At 40.8% G+C, this 24,207-nt stretch overlaps 6 protein-coding genes and 2 non-coding genes across 8 annotated transcripts; 4 read left to right on the plus strand and 4 right to left on the minus strand. All coding sequences in view use genetic code 12, as the record gives it.

Annotated features, from left to right (window-relative positions):
* Nucleotides 1–1,346: 1,346 nt before the first annotated feature.
* DLD2 (D-lactate dehydrogenase) lies at nt 1,347–3,002 on the minus strand (the record flags this gene model as incomplete). The annotated part of the gene is made up of 2 exons (XM_064918708.1): nt 1,347–2,817; nt 2,926–3,002. 2 exons carry the CDS (start codon nt 3,000–3,002, stop codon nt 1,347–1,349), a joined length of 1,548 nt encoding a protein of 515 aa, XP_064777815.1.
* Nucleotides 3,003–4,082: 1,080 nt separating this feature from the next.
* On the plus strand, nt 4,083–4,155 carry RJT20DRAFT_t10. Its single transcript has one exon. It is a non-coding gene; the product is annotated as a tRNA-Arg (tRNA).
* Nucleotides 4,156–4,168: 13 nt separating this feature from the next.
* RJT20DRAFT_t11 lies at nt 4,169–4,258 on the plus strand. The gene has a single exon. It is a non-coding gene; the product is annotated as a tRNA-Phe (tRNA).
* Nucleotides 4,259–4,454: 196 nt separating this feature from the next.
* Nucleotides 4,455–6,688, minus strand: RJT20DRAFT_22665 (uncharacterized protein). The gene has a single exon (XM_064919311.1). It carries the CDS (start codon nt 6,557–6,559, stop codon nt 4,535–4,537), a length of 2,025 nt encoding a protein of 674 aa, XP_064777816.1. The 5' UTR covers nt 6,560–6,688; the 3' UTR covers nt 4,455–4,534.
* A 2,039-nt stretch (nt 6,689–8,727) lies between these two features.
* On the minus strand, nt 8,728–11,335 carry RJT20DRAFT_22660 (uncharacterized protein). Its single transcript, XM_064919310.1, has one exon. It carries the CDS (start codon nt 10,922–10,924, stop codon nt 8,894–8,896), a length of 2,031 nt encoding a protein of 676 aa, XP_064777817.1. The 5' UTR covers nt 10,925–11,335; the 3' UTR covers nt 8,728–8,893.
* Nucleotides 11,336–18,487: 7,152 nt separating this feature from the next.
* On the plus strand, nt 18,488–21,019 carry TCC1 (Tcc1p). The gene has a single exon (XM_064919312.1). The coding sequence runs from the start codon at nt 18,831–18,833 to the stop codon at nt 20,823–20,825; it is 1,995 nt and encodes a 664-aa protein (XP_064777818.1). The 5' UTR covers nt 18,488–18,830; the 3' UTR covers nt 20,826–21,019.
* Nucleotide 21,020: 1 nt separating this feature from the next.
* On the minus strand, nt 21,021–22,177 carry RJT20DRAFT_22674 (uncharacterized protein). The gene has a single exon (XM_064919313.1). It carries the CDS (start codon nt 22,084–22,086, stop codon nt 21,169–21,171), a length of 918 nt encoding a protein of 305 aa, XP_064777819.1. The 5' UTR covers nt 22,087–22,177; the 3' UTR covers nt 21,021–21,168.
* Nucleotides 22,178–23,815: 1,638 nt separating this feature from the next.
* On the plus strand, nt 23,816–24,178 carry RJT20DRAFT_132889 (uncharacterized protein; the record flags this gene model as incomplete). The annotated part of the gene is made up of 1 exon (XM_064918176.1): nt 23,816–24,178. The coding sequence occupies one exon, from the start codon at nt 23,816–23,818 to the stop codon at nt 24,176–24,178; it is 363 nt and encodes a 120-aa protein (XP_064777820.1).
* Nucleotides 24,179–24,207: the final 29 nt, after the last annotated feature.

The following is a 24,207-nucleotide window of genomic DNA, read 5'->3' on the forward strand; positions in this document are numbered from 1 at the left end:
CTGAGATCCAGAATAAGGTTGAGATAGAGCTGCAATTCAGCGTTTCAAACAGGAACACGATTAACGATGTGCGTGCAGCGAATTTTCGTGCCGCGAGCTGAGATTGAAGCATGCGCTATGATGGATGAAATTCTGAGTAATTCAACCGTGTGATGGTTTCGTCACCAGTGCTACTGGTGTATCGAGGCATCTCGTTTTCGACTTCAGATAGGGGCTGCAGTATGGCGGTGTTTGGACCAAAATGCTGGATATTTTTAAGTTCCGAAACAATGACTTCCTGTTATTATCGGATTATTTTTCACCTAACTTCTTATCGTAGTTGAAGTAAGTGACATGGCGAACAGGTGGCACATGAATTCTGGGGTGCCAGCTTCGGTGTGGCGGATGAGCGTCTTATTCCATACAGTTCATGACCAAAGAAGTGTTTGTTTCCAAGCCGTGTCGGCTCTTGTTGGATACTCCACCATCAAGAGCCCCCCTCCGACTTCTATCGGCCTGGGTGGAATTTCCTAATCGGGAAGGCTGTGATCATGAAACGGATTTACAGTGATTCCGAGAGTTTTGCATCCACACCGCAACCCTGTTCTTGAAAGGGTATTGTCAATCGTTAGAGGCACATATGACCCGATGAGTGGAGGGATTGCTTTCGTTGGCTTGTGCGGGTAGCTGGAGCTACTGCGGAGCTGGGCGACATCAACCAATTGTGACATCACCCCGTTTGTTCCACTGGAGCTCTAGCCCCGCTGATGTGCCGCCGGGATCGCTTGAGAAATACGACCTGCTATTTCCTCTCCATTCACTTTTGCTCCAGGGGAACCATGAAAAATTTTTACAGATTGGGGATAAAATGTGGAGCAGTGCCCGTCAAGTGTCTCGATTGGAAAGTTGACTAAAATTAATCTCCTCATTTTTGCATATCGTTTCTGCGAATCAGATGCATCTTGGGCAATGCGTGACCCTTATTGGATAATCGTCGGTAGCTGAGTCTGGAGATAACAGGTGAAGTGAAAATAGGGGAAAATAAGCGATGGATTTAATCTTAATTGCTAAATCATTCAATAATTGAGACACTGGTACGGTGGAATATTATCTAAATTTAGGGGGTTTTAGGTTGCAACTGAGTTGGAGTCCACCAACCATAGGAATGTCTTGGACCGCTCACCATTGTAGACCTGGAAATTTACGTCCTTTGTATTTTGTGGATTTTGTTGGACAACAGGCAGTATAGAAGGCTCGTAGGTGCTTTTTCGAGGTTCCAAAAAAATATTGTGGCTATTTACTTCCATAAACGGTCTTGTAATCTATATCTATCAAATTACTTAATTCTATCTATCAATATGCATATATCAATACTGTCCCTTATCATTCGGATCAATTTTGAATATCTTATCTGGGTTTAATATTCTTTTTGGATCTAAGGCTAATTTGAGCTTCCTCATTAAATCGATAGCGTCCTCTCCTAATTCTAATTGAAGGAAGTTTCTCTTTGCGTTACCTACCCCGTGCTCTCCTGTGCAAGTTCCTTCATTGTCCAAACCTAGCTTAACCATTTTATTAATAACTGCTTCAGCCTTAAGTTTATCTTCTATCTTGTAAAACAAATCGGCGTGAAAATTGCCATCGGCTGCGTGGGCCAAAATGATGGACTCAAAACCGGATCCTTTTATCAAATCATGAATTTCAGTTAACACTGGTGATAATCTTGATAATGGAACAGCAATGTCGGTTACCCATATTCTTACATCTTCGTCGATTTCATTACGACCGTACTGAATCATAGCGTAAAATGCGTTCTTCCTTGCATCAAACAACTCCTTCTGCTCTTCTTCATTCTCAGCAAATATAAATGCTTGACATTCGTTTGCATCAGTAACGAGTCGTAATTGTTTGACATATTCTTCAACAACTATCTTGTTTAGACCCCCAATCTTGAAAAAGATTGTGGGGCACTCTAGCCATTCTCTTGTGCAGTAGCCACTGTAATTCAAGCACTTCATCATGTCCTTATCCATCAATTCAATTGCATTCGGTTGTAATCCAGCTCTAAATAATTGAGCGACAGTGTCAGTACTACTCTGAATAGTGGGAAATTGAGCCACTACGACTGTTTCATATTTGGGAGAAACGTGTAACTTAACTGTTGCTTCAGTAACTATTCCTAACGTTCCTTCACTTCCAACGAAGAGCCCCGTCAAATTGTAGCCGGCACTTGATTTACGTGGACGCTGTTTTGTTTTAATGATAGTTCCATCAGCCAACACAACCGTAATACTTATTACATTTGCAATCATGGCTCCATATCTTGAAGCGTTGATACCACTTGCATTAGTGTTAATCATACCAGAGATCAAACCATTTGGTCCACAATCAGTACCTAGCATGACTCCAGCTGGTTCTAAGTACTTATTCAAATCTTGCCAATTGACACCTGCTTGTACTCTGGCGTCCAAATCATCATAGTTGACTTCTAAGATCTTATTCATTTTAGATGTGTCCAATACTACACCCTGTCTAGTTGAATAGAAATGGCCTTCCAAAGAAGTTCCTCCACTAAATGGTACGACAGGAACACTGAATTGATGCAAAATCCTCATTATCTGGGATACTTCCTCGGTTGAGTCAGGATATATGACATACTTCGGCTTTTCATGAGCCAATGGCAAGTGAGGTGTAAACTCATTCTTCGTGTGGTGCTCTATCTCTACAGCAGTGTTTAAAACTCGCACACCTAACTTCCTTATCTCTTGAATGGCTAGACCCATTTCCTCTTCACTACAATACTTTGGAGGGTTCAAATCTAATAATTTAGTAGTTGAACTTAACGGGAACAAATTCTCAGGAGGTTGTTTCTCATTCTGCAATTTTGCTAATTTATAAGCTGCTGTAGCAGCTACAGCAGAAGTTGCAAGAATTCCTCCCACTAACTTTGCATAACTTCTACTGCGAAAAGCCTTTAACGGGAAGATAGCCGACTGTAAGAGAGGTCTCGATTTCCTGAACATTTTACACCTGGTAGTCTGGATACCCTCCGACTTTGAGACTTCCTGGGCTATTTCCTCGGACGTTGAACAGATTCCTACCGTGTGCCACGAGTAAAGTCAACTTTTCATCATGATTAATCAGAGTCGAGGTTGAAAATTTTGAGTCACAAACTGTGGTTCCATCTATTTTTTGGTAGGAATTATGGTAGGACGTTATGTATGGGAGGGATATTCACGTGATCTTGATTTGGGTGGAATTTTTGCAATCAAGATCAGGAAAGTGGATAAAAGGCTCTTGGCATATGGAATTATTGGTATGGGGAAGGATGGGTCCGGGATAGTTATTATTGTAGTTGCCATAAATAAAACTAAAGTCTTGTTCTTATCTGCTATCTAGAGAAGTCAAAATTTTTGAGCATTGATTGTGGAGTTGGTTAATTGCATCCGAGGATTATGATAGAGAGGTTAGTAAAGGAGAGAAAAAAGTCACTCAATAACTCTTCTCTCATCAAATAGAAGGTGACTATCCATACTTATGAGCAACTCATAAGCACTTTAAAGAATAGAGTGTTGTCTTTTCTTGGAATATTTTCGTTCAATTTTTTTTTTTTTGAAGGGGTATATCTTTATTCCTAACTAACTAAACGAATAGAGAGATAGGAGAAAGACAGTGTGATAGTGATCATTACAGAGAGAAACCCGAGGGTGAAAACTCTCTGCAAAAACCCTTTGGGGCAATTATCTCATCTTAATTGATGAAAAATTAGAGGATGTAGGTAATTTAGTATTTGTGGTTGAAAAAGGATACCCAAGTGTTGAATCAGAATAATATGTTCTAGAATTTTACCATAAAGTTGCAAATTTCTATAAATGTAAACATTTAACTTAAGTCATCCTTTGTCCTCCTCATATCATAATACAATAATATTCATTACAAAAGAGCTATTTAACAACCTTTGAAGTGTTTATTCCAACGGATTGTGCCAGATTTCGAAAATCTTTGCAACTTCGGCATCTTAAAATTTTCGTTGCGGCACGGATGTGTGAAAAATTGTGAGCTGCAGAACTTGTTTAATATAGACAACATATTTGAACAAGATTGCCTGCGTAGCGTAATGGTTAACGCGTTTGACTTCTAATCAAAAGATTGCGGGTTCGACTCCCGCCGTGGGTTCCATTCTACCAATGCGGTTTTAGCTCAGTTGGGAGAGCGTCAGACTGAAGAGATTCAGTCACAGTTAATCTGAAGGTCCTGTGTTCGATCCACAGAAATCGCATTCTTTTTTTGCTTGTAGTGATGAAGTTGACGGGGGAAAGGTGGTTTACCTTTTTGGAGCAGAGGACGAAAAAGGTGTGGAATTGAATGATATCATCATACCGTTTGTCTATACAAAGTGTTATATGAGATAAAAAAAAATGGGTGCAAAAAATTGAAGTTTTCAAAATATATAACAAAGTTTAGTAAAAAAAGTTATCGTAAAGTCATTACTATAAATGTTCTATGTAGTGTACATACCGTCTATAGAAATTACCGAAAAAAGGTGGGTATTATATTAGAATCTTAAGAATAGTTGGTCGCCTCCGTCGTTTAAGTTGTCGTAATAGTCATACTCTTCTTCCTTGAAAAGATAGTCGTAGTCTATATCGTCCAAAATACGTTCGAAGAAGGCAGTCTGAGAGTCAGTTCCCTTCTTGTTGACGGTCAAGAAGATACCATTCTCGATCAACGAGAGGTCTGAACAATAGAACTCATCTTTGACCAAGTCCGTGTTCAAGAGATTGATCAACTTCGCTCTCTCCATGTTTTCCATCTCCAAAGATCTTCTGTTGCTGATGGGCAATTTATTGGTGTCTGTCAATTCGTCATTTTCCTTCATGATTTGCATGAACTCACTCATGTTGTATGAATTTGTGGTACGGTGCATCTTTTGAAAGTCTTCTGTAAGGTCCTCATCTGTCTTGGTTTTAGCATCATCGTCATCATCAATTGAAGAGCCTGTGGTATCATAGCTACCTTCGTCCGACTCACCCTGAGTAGAGTTGTCGAAATCAATGAATTTGATAGAAGTTTGGTCCAAGAGAGAATCAACAGTAGTTGCAGTTTCGGAAGTCAAATCCAGACCCAGACTAGGTGGTGAGATACGACCATTATACTCTATTCCAAGGGAGTCACGAGACTTAGACTTATCCTTGTCTTGGAGAATCATTGTTGTATTACTGTCCTTGTGGTGGACATTGATGACACCGTTCAAAAGCATTGATGATCTGTGGCCTCTGGTATGTAAATTCTTCTGGAGGTGTGCCTTAGCAGAATTAGCACTGTGCAAATTTGGTGCACTGGATCTTGTTTGAAGCGTCTTCTGCTTGGTTGGGGTAGTATGAGCAGACCTCACGGTAAGACCAGCCTTTGCAAATGTACTATTCGTAGGAGAGTTGAATGTAGAAGTGGTAGGTGACTTAATGTAGTTTGCTTGACCAGGAGAGGGTCTGACAATACTGGCAGTTGCTGGAGACTTAACAAAGTTAGCATATGTTGGCGACTTCACGAATCCGGTGGATGATGGAGACTTTCCATATGAAGGAGCTTGTTGCTGTCTCACTGGGGTGACGAACATATTTTCTCTATCCTTTATTGGTGAAACGTTCATCGCTTTGTTAGGAGAATAGTCTTCCCTTGTCAACTTTATTGGAGTAAGTCTAACTGGAGTAAAGTTCTTGCGTCTGCTCATCGAAGATGGTGTTGGTCTAATTGGAGAATCCATTAAATCCTCGTCATTATGCAACTGATCTGGGGTGAACTGCAATCTCGTAGGAGTCTTGAGCGGCGTTTTCGTTGGCGTAGTATGCTCAGCAGGAGTGATTTCGATTTGCAAGTGGTCTTTTTTGCTTTTTCTTGGGGTATTAGTTGGAGTTTGTTTTTTAGGAGAGAGGTCTTTGTCAGCTTTTCTCTCCTTCTTAGGAGGTGACTGTTTAATTGGAGACAACTCTGTAACATAGACCATTGTCTGGTTAGCGTCTCTGTTCTTGTTCTTCTTAGGCGATTTCTTCTTTTTTGGTGTAGTCACATCGACTGGTTCCGAGGTTGTTTCAACTGTTACTCCGATTGAACCATGTCCAATATTGACAACTTCCTTGTATGGTAAAGGCTTTGAAATGAAAGGCTTTGAACTTATAGGCTTACTTGGTATGAACTTAGTGGGTATGGGCTCGATATTCTCTTTGTTTTCGACAAACTCAAAATCAGCTGCTGAACCGAAACTTAAGTTCTTGTTTGACTCACGACGTTTCGGTTTGGTTGGGTTGAAGAAATGGGACATTGAAGGCGACGATCTGATTTCCAGAGAGTTGGTACGGGTATGTGAAAGATTAAGAGATGAGACACTAGCACTGAGTGGCCTCAATTTCATGACAGACGTCGGCCTCGAGATATTCGAAACATCCGGTAACGAGGCATTGTTGCCCAGATTAAGAAGCGAATTCAAGTCATTGGTAGATTTCTTGGAACGGAAGGAGAAGAAGTTTGATTTTGGCTTCTTTGGCTCACTGAGATTATTAATGCTTTGAGAGCGTAACATCATAGTGGTTCGCTGCTACAGCTGCTTTTGTTGAAATAAGTTAGTTTTTAGGCGAAACAACTCCTAAGGAAGAATGTTGAATCGACGGAAGTCAAATTTGCAAGTTGGTGATGAGTGTATCAGGATGTACCACCGGTATATATTTAGCACACTGTGTGTGGTTTAACAATAGACTGTTGTTGTTGCACCTGTGAGGGGACAAATACTAACAGCAAGTGTGTGAATAAGACAATAGCTGGAATGTTGTGTCCAAAGAAATACAATGGGTGGTCCAAGTTGCGATTTCTATTATACTTATATGAAATACAATTCATGTGCTGTAAGTCAATCTTTGAGACAGGCCACAGCGATATATTCTTTTATTCTTTTTGGGACAATGCAAGGGCTAACGACTTGCAGGTTTCAGGGATACGGCAACGACTGGAAACAAGCTTTAGTAACCAAGCACGACGGTAGAACTTTTGGGTAATAATATCACTAATGGATTAGTGGACTACTATATTTTTCACCGTAATAGATAGGCACGGAACACGGTGGGGGTGAAAAATAGAAAAAAAACCCGACATTACGACACTGCTGCAAAGTGCAAAGCGTTCCCCGATCTCCTTGCAACGATCTGAACCCATTGATACTCCCCCTTTTGCTATCGAGATCGGGTTTGCTGCAAACTTCACCAAAACATCAGCCCGTGTTGACGTCTCATCTCCAAATGGCTTGTGATGCTATTTCCTAATCGGGACGTATTTAAGGTGGAAATTGATATTTGAAAACCGCGTCGCGTCACGTGCGAACAAACAAATAACGCGTAGCAACAACTCCTTGCATAAACGAAACCCATTTAACAATGGGACAGAGGAAGAAGGAGGTGGAGATTGTTATGGTTGGTAGCATAGCAGAGCAGAGCGGAGCAGAGGGAAAGAAAAAGATAGAATAGCAAAGTGGGCTTGAGCATGAGACATATTTTGGTCATAGTTAAGTGAATAATAATAATAATAATAATTTTATTGTTCTTTTTTGTTGTAGAGAAAAATATAATGCAGAAGGTTGGCGATGTGCTGGCGAAGGGTTGGCGAAAGGTTATTGTTCGGTTAGGTAAGGTAAGGTAAGGAATAGAGCTGCGGTAAGGGAAGTGGGTTTAGTGTTTAGAGTTCACCAAGAGATGCATCAAAAAGTGTGAAGTATTATTAGTTAATGTGGGTTGTAGTTGGAAGTATCCAAGCGATGTAATATTTGTATTTTGTAGTAGTTTATCAGTGAGGAAGGAAAGTTGCAAAAACGAGCGCAGAGTAAGGATCCCCCTGAGCAAAAAGGTATTAAACAAGGAATGAGGTTTAGACATGAAATGCCCAGTTCAGGCCACTCCAACCAGTATCCAGTTGAGTTCTGACGTTGTAGATGCTATGTAGTACGTTATTCGAGAAAAAGAGAACAAATATAGAATTGCATCAAATGATCTACATTTCAACGCGTCAAACCCACGAAGACGTAGTGTCTATTATCGCAAATCGGTCTCGCTCCTTAAACTCATGCTCGCTTTGTATAAGCCTATGATGATTGCGCTCCCAAGAGAAGATGAAATTTAACTGTGTTGGGGTTATGGGTCAGGAAGGGGTGCCAGCAGCGTGTATCTGAGGCGGAACGCCTGTTATAGTCGCCTATAGTGACTTTTGGCCAGATACATTGGAGTGTTGTTGTCATTGATGTGACTCCTTGCATTTGAGATATAATGAAGTGAGGCAAGAGATATTGAATTCTAGATGCTTTGCCACTTTATGAGAATGTCAAAATGACACTTCTAGTATATTCTACAACATCTGTCCGTTGGCTTTGTTTCAATCGAGATTGTAATAAGTGCACTGCTACCTTACGACACAACAATAAGCGAAAGGGATACATTGCAGGAGTAGCTTCGCCTACGCGTATATTTGATTTTAATGGTTCTGCAGTTACGGTTACAATGGCTGCTTTGGGGTTAATTGGAAGTACATCAGCCGAGTTTCCATAGAAAAATAAGGTTCTAGTCCTACATCCTTAGTTTAATAATACCATTAGTTAATTGGTAAATTTATTATTCACCAAGATGGCATATTAATTGAGTCTACATGGTCTTGGTATAAACCACATTCCAGTTACAAACAAGCCCAACTGTTCTTTGCATCTGGCTCGATAATAAAGCCCTTCTCGGGCAGTAGGGCCCAATGCCAAGGAAACCCTGCGTTTTAATAATGAGTTCTTCTCTTTCAACTTGAAATTGTATATACATGGTATGTTACATCTCCCTATTATTTAATTATGTACAAGGTTAGAGATATACTGTGGTTATCGTACAAGACATTCCTACTCTATCCAAAAGTCGAACTTGTTTCGTTCATCAATAACGGTATTGTTGTCATAGCTGAGTCTCATACCCTTTCCTATGCTAGCCCATTCACTAATTCTGGCATAGTCTTCATTTACAAGCTTATTGTATGTCTCATCGTCGAACGGATCGCCATTCTGCTTGAGAGAAAGGGCCATTTCTTCAGAGATTCCTTCTTTGTTCGCAACGCTGTTGATCAAATTACTGTAGAATGGATATTTGGCAGCATACCGCTGCAATGCTAAAACGCTCTTGGATACAATGTGCTCTTTTCTCAAGGGGTTACCTTTGGCATCACGACCAGTGAAAGTTTTTGCAATATAGTTTGTAATTGGCAACCTGATAGACGCCTCAAGTCCTAGGGGTAAGTGCAAAATTAATGGCTCATTTGAGGCTCTCTTACCTGTAGGTTTGATATTCAAATGGCCCAAATTCTGGATCACCAAATCAATGGACCCATAGAAAGGAGGTATTATGTATCTCCTGTATTGGCTCAAAGATTTTTCGTTATGGTGGATAAAAAATTTGGTTACCATACCTGGGAATTTGTCCAAATTCAAACTAACATTCACTGCCTTGGAGAAGTTGTTGAATAGATGAAAGTCAGCATTGATACAGTTCCTCACTTGGAACATAGATCCCTGAGGGAAATTCAAATAGAAAAGACCTCCCATGCTTATACAACGGCCTCCTTTCACTGTCTCATACTTAGAGGTGTAAAATCCTTTGTCATATACCTTGACTCCTTTGTGAATTTGTTTGAGTATCTTTGGTGACTCAATCAAGCTGTATATCTCGTGATGATGTGCTATTTGATTTTGCGTGTTGACAAAGCCTGGAACGTCGTAAATTGTCTTGTCCAATTCTTCCAAGTCAATTTGGATGAAGCCTCTAGTGAAACCAGGCATATAAGAAACACCAGGGCCAACTTTTGCTCTGAATAACTCCTCATATCTTTTTTGTTCTTTCTTCTTCTCACCACTACTAAGTGGTCTGCTACTCCGACCTCTGTTGATGAGTACATCTTGTTCTTTTTCTAACTTCGTCCTATCTCTGCTAGATAAAAGCTTTTTCCCTTTCTTGCTCTTATCAATTGTGTAGAGAATACTCTTGATAATAGTGGATTTTCCACTGTTAACATTACCTATCAAGTAACTATTGTCGTCTATGAAGTTAAGCAACTTATTAAAATCCCAGTAATTTACACCGCTGACCACCATTACATTTTCCTTAGGTACTCTATACTTATGGAACAAATAGTCTGAAAAGAAGGTCTGTCCATACTTGGCACTTACGGTCTTTGCTTTGAATAGCAAATCGGCCTTATTTACAATGAACTTCACTTCTTGGGGCGATCTATACTGGAAAATCTTAGGGTTCAAAGACATAGGGAAATCCTGAGCATTTATTATGTAAATGACCCTTTCATGCGGAGGAATCTTCGTTACTATAGAATCCAAAGTTTCCAATGGATACTCTTCTTTGGAGACTTCCTTGAAGTTCGATCTATATGTAGCGTCACGACATCTGATACATTCTATAGAATTCGTGTGTTTTTCTTCCAACTTAAGTCTTTCCTTTTGAGATGCCTTTTTTAATTCACTAGCGAAGTACGCCTTGTTTTCAAAGTTATTTAGGAGCTGTGGGTTAATTTCATTAACAACTTTCTCGCTTTCTGGGACCGATGTCTCCTTGTCTTTACCCTTTGAGACGGGAACAGTGAAATCATTAACCAACAATTTCTTGTCTTCTAATGATAACTCCTTTGCGAATTTCTCAAACACTTCGTCTTCTTTCTTTACGAACTTCTTTTGCGGCTTTTCCTCGAGAAGATAGTAACCTGGTTTCTTGGGATCTACCGATTGCAACCGTACTCCACAGGATTTACATGAAGGGAAGAGATTAGTGAGTAATGACGAAGTAATGGCAGTCTGAAGCGTAGAATTATACCTTCGAAATCCAAGAGAAGCAAAGCCCCTCGCTATTCCGACTGCTCTATAACTTACCATCAATTCTATATTCCTACAGCACTATATATGGCTCCAAATATCACTTTTTGCAGTTGTTTTCTATAAAAGTGAAAATTTAAAGAAGATGGTTGCGGGTAACACCATAAAAGATTACATAAGCAAGTTTTTTAAAAACGGTAGAAAATTCCGAGGCAACACCCATGCTGCAATAATAGACGATATTGCACCTATACGGTCTTCAAGTGGGCAGTTGGTTAGATGGGAAAGGGAAAGAGTGTACCGTATATGTAGAAGTAACTGGAAGAGCTTGCTACATAATCAGATGAAGATTCGCTATAAACGGGATTAGTGATCCCCACTTTCCCCCACCTTTGTCGGAGGGTCACAATGCTTGAACCCCGAATCTTACTTCAAAAGCATCATCCCAGGATCTTGACTAATTGTCCTGTGAAAATGGGTTCAAATCAGTAGTGGACAAATGTCAAACTGTGAACCATGGGCAAACCTCCGTACATACTTGCATTTTTTGGATCAGCCGTCTTACCCGAAAGAGTCCATCGTGCTGACACGCCAATGTTCGTCTAAACATTCAACCGCTAATGTCACAAACAATGTGGTACAATTAGCACTCGAAGTGGTCTAGCGGACCCGTAACATATATTCGGTGTCGTCTCGCGGTTATTGCGAGCCTTTCTATTTTTAAGTCGCTGCATGTTTCATAAGCATGGAACACACTGCCGCCATCACTTGAGGCACCAACCTACATATCACCTTAAGGCAGTCTAAAGTGTCGCTAGTGAAAGGCAACTAATATGGGAATTTGCAGGGGAAGCGATTCAATGATGGGAGGTGGTTCCAGACGTTATTGTTGTGTTGGCCAAAGCGGTGAAATTAGTTTGAAAGGTACCTGGCATTTTGAAACAACACGAGTATTGGTTATTCGAGACAGGGGAGACACGTAGGGTACTTCTGGATCTGGCAAGATTAGACTATTCTCTATGTTATCATGGCAAAATAATAAATAACAATTATTTTGGCATGGCATGACGCCGTTAGAACACACAATTATGATTTAGGCTTTTACTAAATTCCATAGTGGGTTTCATTGCGGACTTAATCTTTTCATGCCGTGTAAATAATTGAGACCACATAAGCAATTAATAGTAATGGTGGCAACCATATAACACCACTACCTCATGTTTTAGATCGCTAGGAACAATTAACAGCTAGCACTGTTTCAACAATGGCCACAGAAGTAATTGTCAGGGGTTCCAATAAGAGGGGAGAATTAGGTTCTACGGGCCATTGTTACCAGCCCTCGCTCTTTGTTTGGAACAGTCATTGGTTTGATTTGCTCTATTGTACTCACCTGCCGATGCGGCGTCGTGTTACATGCGTATCACTTTAATGCATGGTTGTATTATCTAGTAGCCTATAGGAGCTGCATGTTAATCTTGAATTGCCTTACTCGAGTATTATTAGGCCCCAGGGGAATGCAAAAGAAACTGTGCCTTGGGTCTAAAGATCGTCGGATTTATGACCCGCCAAACGATTAGATAGACATGTGCTGAAATCGCATGAAATAGCTTGGAACACAAGACCTACATACGACCAGCTATACAAATAGCTGAAATCAATAGCTCTTTTATGTGAACTAACTCCTATATCTTGTAGTTGTAGAAGGCAATGGTACGTGGGCCTCTCGGTCTTCAAGGATGGTCCTTACTTGGAATTTATCGTATTATGGTTATTATTATTTGTCACATTGAAGGTTTAAGGTTAGACCATGCATATATGCACAGGTGACTTCATTTAAAGACAAAATTGATTACGTATGCATGCAAGTTACCACACTGCATACAATAAACTGGGCTTATGAACTTCGCAATTGATTTCCATTGCTGTTCGAGGTAGTGATTACAATAGTTGTGAGAGTTTCTGTATAACTACATGATATAAATTGATTTAAAATGAACTCGATTGCATTGAGTTTATTGATGTACCCCTCCACCACATAGAATGCTCTACTGCAGAGCTTCTTCTGCTAGAAGGGAAAAATTGCAATGACATCGCGCGTCGTTCACTTGCCGAGACATGCACAGAGTGATCCACATGATAATAATACTTATTCTTATCTAGACGCACAGGTATTTTATTGTTGAGAGTGAAATAGGCCAAAGCAGAAGTCGGCCAAACAGATTTTCGCATCGCTAGAATGAGACTTCCACACCACTGTTCAAGGACAACAAAAAAAATAGACTTGATTGCAACGCGAAGTATGCGGCGGTGTAGTGTTAGAAGACAAAAACCTTATAATCGACCTTAATTGTATTTCACAAGTGACAGTTACCCCAAGCTATTGGGACAATTACAAATATCTTGTTGGCCAGTAGTCAGGCCAAATAAGCCTTCCTGATCGATCCGACATACCACGCCCCTCCCGAATGAAACCCGACGTTGCAACATGTCAGTGCCAGTCAACTCTCTTTTGTAGCAACTCCAGCATCAAAATGCTTTAAAAATCACATTCTGCTCCCTGTACAACATTCTGTTAACTATCTGCAGCAAATAAAAAGAAAAAGATTGTCTCAGTCATCACCAGTGATGCCTTAACTTTGTTGACCGACATAAATCACCGCGCCATGAAAAAAAATAAAGACTGTCACAACTCAAAATGGTGGTATCAGTTATATCATATGGACAAGGAGTGTTGTTTCACTAGGAACCACCATTACGGACATGGTTCATAATTTCAGCTACAGGGATATAGCAACAACCTGAAACATTATGATCACAGTCTAACCCCAAACGTATGATGTACCATTGTGCCCTAAACGGCTGCAACGGGTCGTCGGACTTTTGCGAATGTAGAATCCAGTCGTTTTAAACTTACCCATTTTGAGCCTTTAGACATGATCCAAAAAAATATTTAAGCACTAGTGCGGTTCATTCGAAATTTGTGAGAAATTTTTAAGTATTGCATTAGACTAAAAATTTAATGGCGAGCAAAGTTTCGTGTAATTGAAGGTTGGAGGAGATTCGACAAAATGTATGGACTGTGTATTGATATGCGCTATGCCGCCCGCGATTGTTCAACGAAGAAGCTTAATGAAGTTTCTTACATTCACTGAAACTTTAGCCGTTTGTGATAACGCCGACAATACATATCGTCAGGTCTACAAGGATTGATGATAGACAAATCAATTCATCCGTATACTGTTTAGTTTTCAGCAACTCTACTTATAACTTTGATGTCGAGATGGGGGACTTGCCGTACCTAAATAATATACAAGACCTCCATGTAGAGTGATGTGCTGCATATGTGTCACATTGCCATTGAAGATAGTTCTGGAAATGAAATTGGTAATGTGTAGCACATCAAGGTAATTATAGAGAGGAAAAGGGCAATGTCGGAGGTTCCAATAGAATCTAAATCGAATGCAATCGAACTGCTCAAATACGAAAGCGGAAATGAGACATCTAGTAACTTCCGGAATGAACCAGAAATAGTATTGTTCAGGACGCTTAGTGGAAGGGGAGAATTTAATGAAACCTTATTGTTCGCAGGGTTTAGTGGCAGTGATGGATTTGTCAGACATAAAAACCGCCTTTTCAGGAATCTCGGAAGTTTCATATGTGATCACTTGAAGTAGCTTTGTAAAAGTTCTGGTGGTACAGAAGATTAGGATGGAGGAATTTGATGGGGTGCACGGGGTACATCACCCAATCGGTTCAGGAACCAACCTGCCCACAGGGCCATATGCCCATCACTTCACCAACCTTTGTTGTAAAGATTATTTTATATACTCTTATATTATTGGGAGCAATCCAGGTAATTTCAAGAGTACAAAATTTCAGTTTGAAGGAGTAATGTGGGTTAATGTTGAGCACTGAAGATGAAAATAAGAGAACGATGTGAACTTACCTCATTGGGAAAAGTTTGCTCCTTGCATACAGACTTGACGACTATTTTTATTACGATGCAGATGCAATAATACTTGGCATGCTAAAAATATTTAGTTCGCAGTATGGAACGGCAAATATGATCGGTGGATATGAGCACTTTGCTGGTTGAATTTGAAATCTGAATACATATAAGGCAAAGGTATCCACGTTACTGTTATAGAGTGCAACTGATATGGGTGTACCAGATATCTCTCATTCTCAGCTCTACTCGGGTGGGGAAGTAAAATGATTGTATGCACAGAAATTGCCATACGATAGAAAAAAATAAATCCCAGATGTAAAAATATAAATATATATAAATACAACTAGTGCGAAATTAGCATAAAAATACTTGGGTCTATAAAAATAAACGCAAAGTTTTAAGTTCTAAGTGCAATGCCACCAACAAACGCATAAAAAATAATGGAAATACACAACAAACGTTTTTTTCCCTGCTGGCCCTGTTACTAGCATTTCGTAATGATTAGGATTATTTTTAAACAAGCTTTTGCTGCATGCATCTATATAATTATATTTATCTGCATAAAAATGGAGATCAAATTTTAGAATCCGCGCCAACAATTGGATTTCTTTTGCTCGACTATGCTGCAACCTGAAACGTTCTGATTTCCGAGATAGGTTTCACAAAGATTATCTTAATTTCACAAAGACACAATATACAACAATGAAGATGTACCAGATGTATGGAGTCGTATGCAGCATATAGTAGTTACTGGCTCATGTACGGTAAAAAAATACAAGAATCTGAAGTAAAGGGGTAGCTGATCCACATTTCCGACACTGAATGAACTATAGTGGTCTTATCACACCATAAGAACTCCCCATCTACTGAATAATTAGCTCTGTCGTCGTCGCGACTTAAGGTTGCATGGGTTGTGCCTCTATTTATCTATGAACAGGAAAGTTCAAGACCCCCACTATTTCGCACCTGTGAAAGTTACGATGATCAAACAAATAAGGTTTTATCTCGATATTATTGGACAATTATTTCCTCAACTACACATATGTAGTAGGCAACTAGTATAATTACCGAGTGATGTGTGACTAATTAGCCACGGGAAACGGTATAGCTTCACTTAGCCGTGCTTCTGGAAGCAGCTCCATACATCGTACGTATACGTGCACTTTTCTACAGGGGAAGAATCTTTACCCCTGTGTTAGTTTACGAATACTGAGAGAGATTATTATGGTGCTCCTCAAATAATTTGCTACAAGACCGATATATTTAAGAAGGACTGACCTTTGCTGTTGGGATATTTTCTGTTTTGAAGTCCGCTCCCATCCGAAGTGGTGAATTCATGGTGATACACAGTTAAGAATGATGTCTGGAAGCTGTAGTCCTCATCTCCAGCTCATTATGAGGGTTAAGAGCTGCATAGACCTTACGAAACAGAGGGGAGCCAAGCATGACCGTTTCAAAGGGACCACCATTGTAGATTTCGAGCGCAACAACATATATTTATATTGTTTTAATACTTTCATCCATCAGTTACGTCATAGTTACCGTTGCTGGTACTTTCCAATCAGACATTAATGATCAACTCTGTCACGGAAAGGAGGGGCGCAAAACTAACGCTGCAGGAGGGACATGCCACTTTCTTTTTGGGAACTATAAATTCTAAATAAGATAATATAATGAAAATAATAACAAGATATTATTAATGTCTATATATACTTCTCAGTGGTACGATTAGGGGGAGCATTGTAGGCTGTAGAGTAGGTTATAATCTCTAGGTCCAAGGAACAAGAAAATGGTAACCAACGGCAGATTCCTGTTTATTACCCAGGAATCGCCAAAAGGTGCACTATATCGTTATTGTTGCCATACAAGAAATTCCCGATGTGCACGCAGTCCTGTGTGCACTGCCAACTGGGGCTACTGGGGGAAGTTGATTGCCCAACGTACCGGGGGAGTGGGGCCGACGTGAGCTGCCCGTATCAGCTGTGAGAATTAAGATTCTGTAGTCTTAGCATCCGATATTTTTTTAGATCTTGAGCATTACTCGAAGGGACGGTAGGGAACACAGCAAGGCAACATGGTGATTATGGTGAGTGTGTGAAGAGGATATGTTGGACTAGATGTAGGCGATCTTCAGGCTTGTGGTTATTGCCGTTTACGGTTAGGTTTTATGCTCTGTACAACCTAAGATGATTTTCTTCGTGAGGGTTCCACGTACATGGAAATCCCAGTGGTTTGGCTAAGGGTCACCATCGAATTTGGATTATAGTTTTCAAGATTTTTTAATCTAGCCTTAAACAGCTTTCGTCACCGTCAAAAATAATTCTGGCCAGAAAAAAAGCACATTTTCTGAATCACTATGGAATCTCGTAGCAACAGAAAAAATGTGTTCGTTAAACTGAAGAAAATAATCAGCAGAAAATATCATCATCATCTCATGTTTCGTAAATAGGCCAGCGGTGCAACTACCGTGCAGTCAGGGAAGACAGCAAATAAGGAGACAATAAGGGATAGGATTGTGTACTGAACTCTAAATATTGCCAGTTGTTACTCAGTGCATCTTCATTGTCGACAGTGCTCGTCCCCTTACACAAATACCACTACCACTAGACTGTTGGTCTGAGGCCGGGCCATGATGGCTTAAATGAGAAATCGCTTCAAAACCGTCCAGGACATTAGACGTCACCTTCCTGTACCAACACTGTTCATTACATCTGCAGGATGCATGAGCATATCTAATAATGCTGTGTACCTGTGCAGATATTTCCTATGCGAGAATCTAACTTTAATTGCACGGAAGCTTCACCTTTTCTATTCCTGCGTCTTTTGATAGTTTCCTGTGCATGCTTGACTATGTGTCCCCCACCAAGCATAAGGGCCATTAATGTCCTGTGAACATACCCTATCCCCCAGAATTTTCCCCAAGCTCCAATCCAACTGGATCTGATCTATTACTTACTTGATTTTCACATCACTGCCCCACACCCAGTCCCACACTGCCCGAATACACCACCCTGACGTAGTCGCTCCTTCCTCCTCCAGCCTCTCCTTCCACTCTAAACCTTTTTTATTTTTTATCATGTCTGACGCATCTCCGACACTAGCCTCAATTATTTTTTATCATGCAACCTGGTGTATTTTTTACGCTGCCGATATTTTGTTCTTTGCTGTGCTTTTTTTCCCATCCTACCTAACAAAACCTAAAAGTCGAAATCTTCAAAAACTTGATGATTCGAAAATCACTTTTAACGCTAACGATTCCACTTGCTTCGGTAAATTTGTGGTTTTAAATCTTTTTCTTTCTTCTTTTACTGTTGTTGTTCTTTTACGTTAATTAGTTCTTTTCCTTTGTTCTATTGAATAGGTTGACCTGTTGACTGCTCACCGTGACCTCCACGACTCCCGATTAATATCCTTGTCGTCCTCCAATTTGTGCCTCTTCCCAGCGACAGCATACTACCGCAGCAACGCTCGTCCTCGGTACTTCCTCGTCCCCCTATTGCCACGACACCGCTTCGACATCACCACTTTAACGTGAATAGCTTTTTATCACTGGAATCATCACTAGAATCCATCAAGACATCAAGACACGCCATAGTTCGTCGTCTTTGTAGTACCGGCAAACAATCCAGTTAGCCGCCCAACTTTTAGTCTACCAGGCGAAGAAAGTCATTTAAACGAGTAGACGAAGCACATCAAGAGACCATTAAACAAACCAATAATCGGTCTTTGCAACTAACTCCTCCAACTTCATTCCAAAGTGTTGTGTTCAATTCCAACAATCGTCGTCTTAGTCTAGCTTTACCGCCTGACTACTAGTTATTGTACTACTACTTAATCCATCCATAAAGCAACTAGCATCTTAGCACAATTATTAAATAGAATACAGTGCCAACTCTGCTACCAAACATACTCCTTTCAAAGAGCTAAACAGAAACTTCAATCCGTCTACTCCGCTTCAATATCGTACTGACTCTCTATACCCTCATACCACCCAATACATTTCCACCACAATATACAATGTCCAAACGTCTGATGGACCTTTCACCAGCTTCTAAGCGCCAGCGACTCCATTCGGACTCCCTCCACGCATACGAAGCATCTGCTACCGAAACTTGGCTAGCCTGTGGTGCTTGCGCTAGCACACTTGGCCTTGTTGTACCAGCCATAAAATCATTTGAAAACGCCGTTAACCACGACCCATCTAATCTTAAAGCACTCTGTGGCTTGAGTTACACACTCCGTTTGAATGACATAAACCTCAACGAAACCATTGGTTCTCAAAGTTCCATTGAGAAGCTCAACAAATCTCTTGAACTCTTCCCAAACTTGCTCAAAGAGGCTTCCATTTTTAAAGAACTAGCCGAGTGCTACCTTCTCATTGGCCTTAATGACCAAGCTCATCAATCCATTCAAACTGCCATCCAACTCTCTCCAAATGATGCCTCTCTCTGGCTCTTGAGTGCACAAACTCTCATTAGAGCAGGCGCTAGAAGCCACGCGGCAGGTTCTTTGACTCATTGCTTGTCTATCTTACCAGAAAACCTTGCACAGTTCTCCCAGAGTGATATCGAGACTGCCAGAGCTGCTCATGCTGAGTTGGCTGCTATCGCAGCAGCTGACGGAAACATTGACCTTTCCATCGCTGAATTAACGGCAACTCTTTCCCTCCCAGCTCCACCATTATCACGCATAGACGAACACATTGCCCTTTGGTGCGCTCTTTCCACCGCCAAAGAACGTGCTAATGACATTCCTGGAGCCATTCAAGCATGCGAAGCCGCAGAAAAGGCTGTGGGTAACTCTCCAAGAATTCTCATGACTCATTCTTACTTACTTCTTTTCAATAATGAACGTCAGCACGCTGAGACTGCTATCCAACTTCTTTCCAAAATCATTGACTTGGAAAAGGAGAAGGAAAGCGAACAGCCAAAGAATGATGGTGACTTCCTTCCTTGGTACCTCTTGGGTAAGGCCCATTCTCTTGTGGACCAGCCAAGGCTTGCTTACGATTCATACCAAGTGGCTTTACGTAGAGCTGCCAATTCACCAATTACATGGCTTGCAGTTGGTAAGTTGTACTTAGAGTTGAAGCAACTTCCAGACGCTTTAGCCGCCTATTCACAAGCCTTGAGACTCCAGATTGATGAGAGTTCTCCTGGCACTGCAACAGCTTGGGACGGTCTTAGCTGTGTATATGAACGTTGTGACGATCAATTAATGGATGCTCTGGACGCTTGTGCTCGCTCTGCTGCTTGTTTCAAGGCCATTGGAGACTTAAAGAGTGCTGGTTACTTTGAAGAGAGAGCCGAAGTATTGGCCAAAGCTTCAAAGAAAGAGGGACCAGTGCCTCCATTGCGCGAACCACCAGATGTTCCTAGTTTCTTGTTAAGAGATTTGGTTGCTCTCTTACCTTCCGAGCGTATTGCTTTTATCCAAGGTCCTCAAAGTGCCGAAAATGCTCAACAACAACAGCAACAACAACAACAACAGTCTGGTACTCCACAGCAACAAACTCCAAACCCTCAACAGTCACCAGTCATTCCTATGATTCAACATCAGCAAACTCCTCAACAAGCTCCAGCACAACATTACCAACAGCCTCCACAACAACAGACTCCCCAACAGCATCTCTACCCACAAGGTGGTTTCAAGCAAGAGCAGAAGTCTCCAAGGCAACAACAGATGCCACCACAACTTCCACCTCCACAGATTCAACAATTTTGGTCTCCAAATCAACAACCCCAGTACTTCTACCAACAGGGTCCTCCACCACCACCCCCACAAGGAGATCAGCATGCTCTTCACCACCAAGGCACACCCGGTCAGCAGCAAGCTTCTCACCGTTCGCCTTTGAACCAACCCCAAATCATCCAGGGCGGCCATTATCCTATTGGACCACCTGGTGCTGTTCCACAAGGATATCCATATGGACAGTACGTTCCAGTTCAGGGAGGAGTTGTTGCTCACATTCCACAGCAATATGCTCCCTCAGTTAATAACTGGAGAAGGTAAGTGCCTGAATCAAGGAAATAATGATAGATACAGCCCAACATTAATTGACCATAGATACACAATAGGTGGGCAGTTTGAAGAGAACGCTTTTATCGAACTTTGCATGATCATTGTCTTCCACTGTACATTATAAAGAATATATTTGACTATATATAGCACCAGTAAAAACGACACTCTAAGTTACTTTATTAATTTTGAAAGTCCCCATGTAGTTAGCAATATTACTGAGCGATAATACTCTGGAATCATATGCTTCTTTATTTATATGTCTATAACTTACCTACAATTATATCTAACTATTCCAAAGCCTATCTTTCATCTTACAAGGCATAGAATGTTTGAATCACTCTAATAATGAGGATATATCCTTCCATCCTCCGGTCAATAGCCTTTGACAACTTGTACCAGATGAATTCGTACCCAAAGAAATAAAGTCACTTGTGCATTCGATGCCTAGCGTGTCTAATACTTTGAGAACAGATCCACCAGACATGACAACTCCAACATTACTCTCTAGCATTGCCAATAAATCAGTTGTACTATCGCCAACATACAATATTTCCTTATAAGAAGCCTTCAATGACTTTAAGAAATCTAACTTATCTATAGCAGTCCGCACAGAGACGTCATTTCTCCATGAACCGGACGTTACTTTGTGACCTTTACCGTCCTCTTCAAATTCAAACTCATTTACAATGATCCTAATGTCTGAACTGTCCAAATTTATACCATGTTGAACCAATGTTTCCTTAATGAGTATGCTTGTCCAATTAATGCTGAGTATTACTATAGGAATAGCCAATTCCTTGCATTTTCCTACGAACTCAATAAAATTGGGTCTTATCTGAACCTTTGAAGCCTGGTCCTTGAAGTTTTCTTCCGTAAGGCCTGTGAAAAGGCCCGCTTTGGTGATTGCATCAATAGATGTCATTTCAACCAGCTTCATACCTTGCTGGAAGAGTTCTTCTTGAGCAATTGAGTTTCTTTCTCCCGATTTCTTCTTGAAATCGCTCAAATATCGACTATAAGCATCCATGTATATTCTGGAAAAATGGTCAAAGCTTGGGCTGAAGTTTCGTTTCGCTATGTAAGCTGTTTCGGCAACTATACCTATGGTATCATTCAAGGTTATTGTCTCATCCCAATCTGCTACAACTAATGATGGTTTCCACAGACTTTTGAAAATTTTAGAAGAGAAATTTGAACTGCTCATAATCCAGTTTCTGGGCGACTTACGAACCACAGTTCTTGCTCTCAACATAAGGCTTTGGCCGATGGTTCATAGATAACTTTTAGTACCTTTAACTACTAAACCAGCATAAAGTGCAGCTTCCAGATATTCACGTGATAAATACATGCGGCTCATATTTTGAATTACTATATACACACCTTATCACAACTACCGGTCCACCGAAATCATGAGCTTAGAGAGTTTCAACTCAAATCAATGGGAAATACATACCACATCAAAACTGAGGGAAATTAATCTATATGCCTAAGAAGCCACGTTAGTGGGGTCTCCCCGACGGAGGTGACACCGTAGGTAGAGAATTTCACTAAAAGCAGAAAGGGATCTCCTTTTCTGGCTTTCGTTTCACTAAGCTTTGCATCGTTTCATATTCTCCTTCATGTCTCCGAGCACCACGTCCTCCCCTCGGAATACCTCCTCTGCCACCACACTTGTCGCCGCACCCCGGAATTTATAACTATACTGATGAGGGGCACTCGAAATCTGGAGAAATGGTATAAAAGGATGGGTGATTCCTCGTAGAAGAAAAGGAAGAAGCTTTAAAAATCAGGAACTAGTTCGGTAATATCACTACTAACTTATTCTACTACTTATTTAACCTATTTTATTACAATGTCAGACAAGGAATTCGGTCAATTGGGACAAGTCGCTAAGGATAAGTTGGGTCTTGAAATCAACCCAAATGACATTGAAGGTACCATCAAGGAGGGTGTCGCCAAGTTCCAAAACTTGTCCCCAGAAGAGAAAAAGAAGTTGACTGACGGCTTGGGTGGTCTTGACGGTCAGCAATTGGGCAAGTTCGAGAGCGCTGCTAAGAAGGATGATTAAGTCCGCCAGCGGTGCAGTGTTGACCACTGATTCGTGTAGTTATGGTCTTTCGACAGCTCACTTTATTTATAATTAGCGTGTTTATTACAACAGAATATATGAGAAAATACAATAAAGCCTTATTAGTGTAGTCAATTGCAAGTCAATTGGCAAGTAGATAAGACGACCGTTTTGGTCGTCGTAGATTGGTGTCTAATTTACTGCTCATAACCACTGTACAATTGGAAATTTATTCACTTATGTCACCATGCTCTTGTCTCATCTCGCCAAATCGACGGGAACACTGTTCACTATTTAGCCCAAGAAGTGTTCAACTCAATTGCACATAATGAAGGGTAATGATTGTACTGTGGTTACTTTAGCATTCTTTGTGGTCACTCAGCTATAGATAAGTCTTTAATATTCAATTCCTCTGCATTCCAACGTGCTAACAGTTACATCATCCAACGCATCTTCACAGTATCAGTCCCGATTCTTAACTATGGCGCGCATAGTTAATATCTTCCATATTTAACATGTTCCATAGTTAATATCTTCCATAGTTAAGATCTTCCATAGTTAACATCCTTTTCATAGTTAACATCTGAACCCGGTTTTTATCAACATTGATAGCTCCAGCTCCAGTTGAATAGTAAGCACCTCCTCTTCATAGTCGACCCCATAGTTGAGCCGTTCTCATCACCAACCCCATAAGGTACCACCACCCTCAACACCTCCATAGTTAACCACGTCCCCATAGTTAACATCTATATTCCTCGCTCCATCACGTGCCGCACTATTCCCCAGAAAAAACCTTTTTCGGTAACGGCTATAAAAGAACGGCGGCTAATAATGAACATACACATTTTTGTACCGATTGCTATCTTGGTTCTTATTCGTGTTGATCACATACCATCTACATTGAAGCGCTGAAATGTCTAATGAACCTACTGCAAACGCTAAACAGGAATCCGAGCCAGCCGATGTGCCGCTGGTATCAGAACAGCAAACGTTAATGTCTTTGGTGAGAACGGCATTGAATCCTGAAGGCAAGGACCCAAGAGTCGATGAATACATAACGGCTACTTTTCTGTATATCCTGGGAGCTTTCTACAAAATGGCCACTTCAACCGACAAGGAAGCCACTGCCAAGGAAACTGCCGAGGATCTCAATACCCGTTTTGAAAATTGGGTTGCTGAAAGAGAGAAGAAGAAAGCAGAAGATGAAGAGCAATCCCAAGCCAATGGGGTCTCTGAAACCGATGAGAAGCCAACAGTTGACGAAAAGAAGGAGTAAAATGGAGTACCAAACACGATCTCCGAGGA

This window comes from Scheffersomyces xylosifermentans, assembly GCF_036884685.1.
Source record: "Scheffersomyces xylosifermentans strain CBS 12540 chromosome Unknown RJT20scaffold_1, whole genome shotgun sequence".
NCBI classification, from domain to species: domain Eukaryota; kingdom Fungi; phylum Ascomycota; class Pichiomycetes; order Serinales; family Debaryomycetaceae; genus Scheffersomyces; species Scheffersomyces xylosifermentans.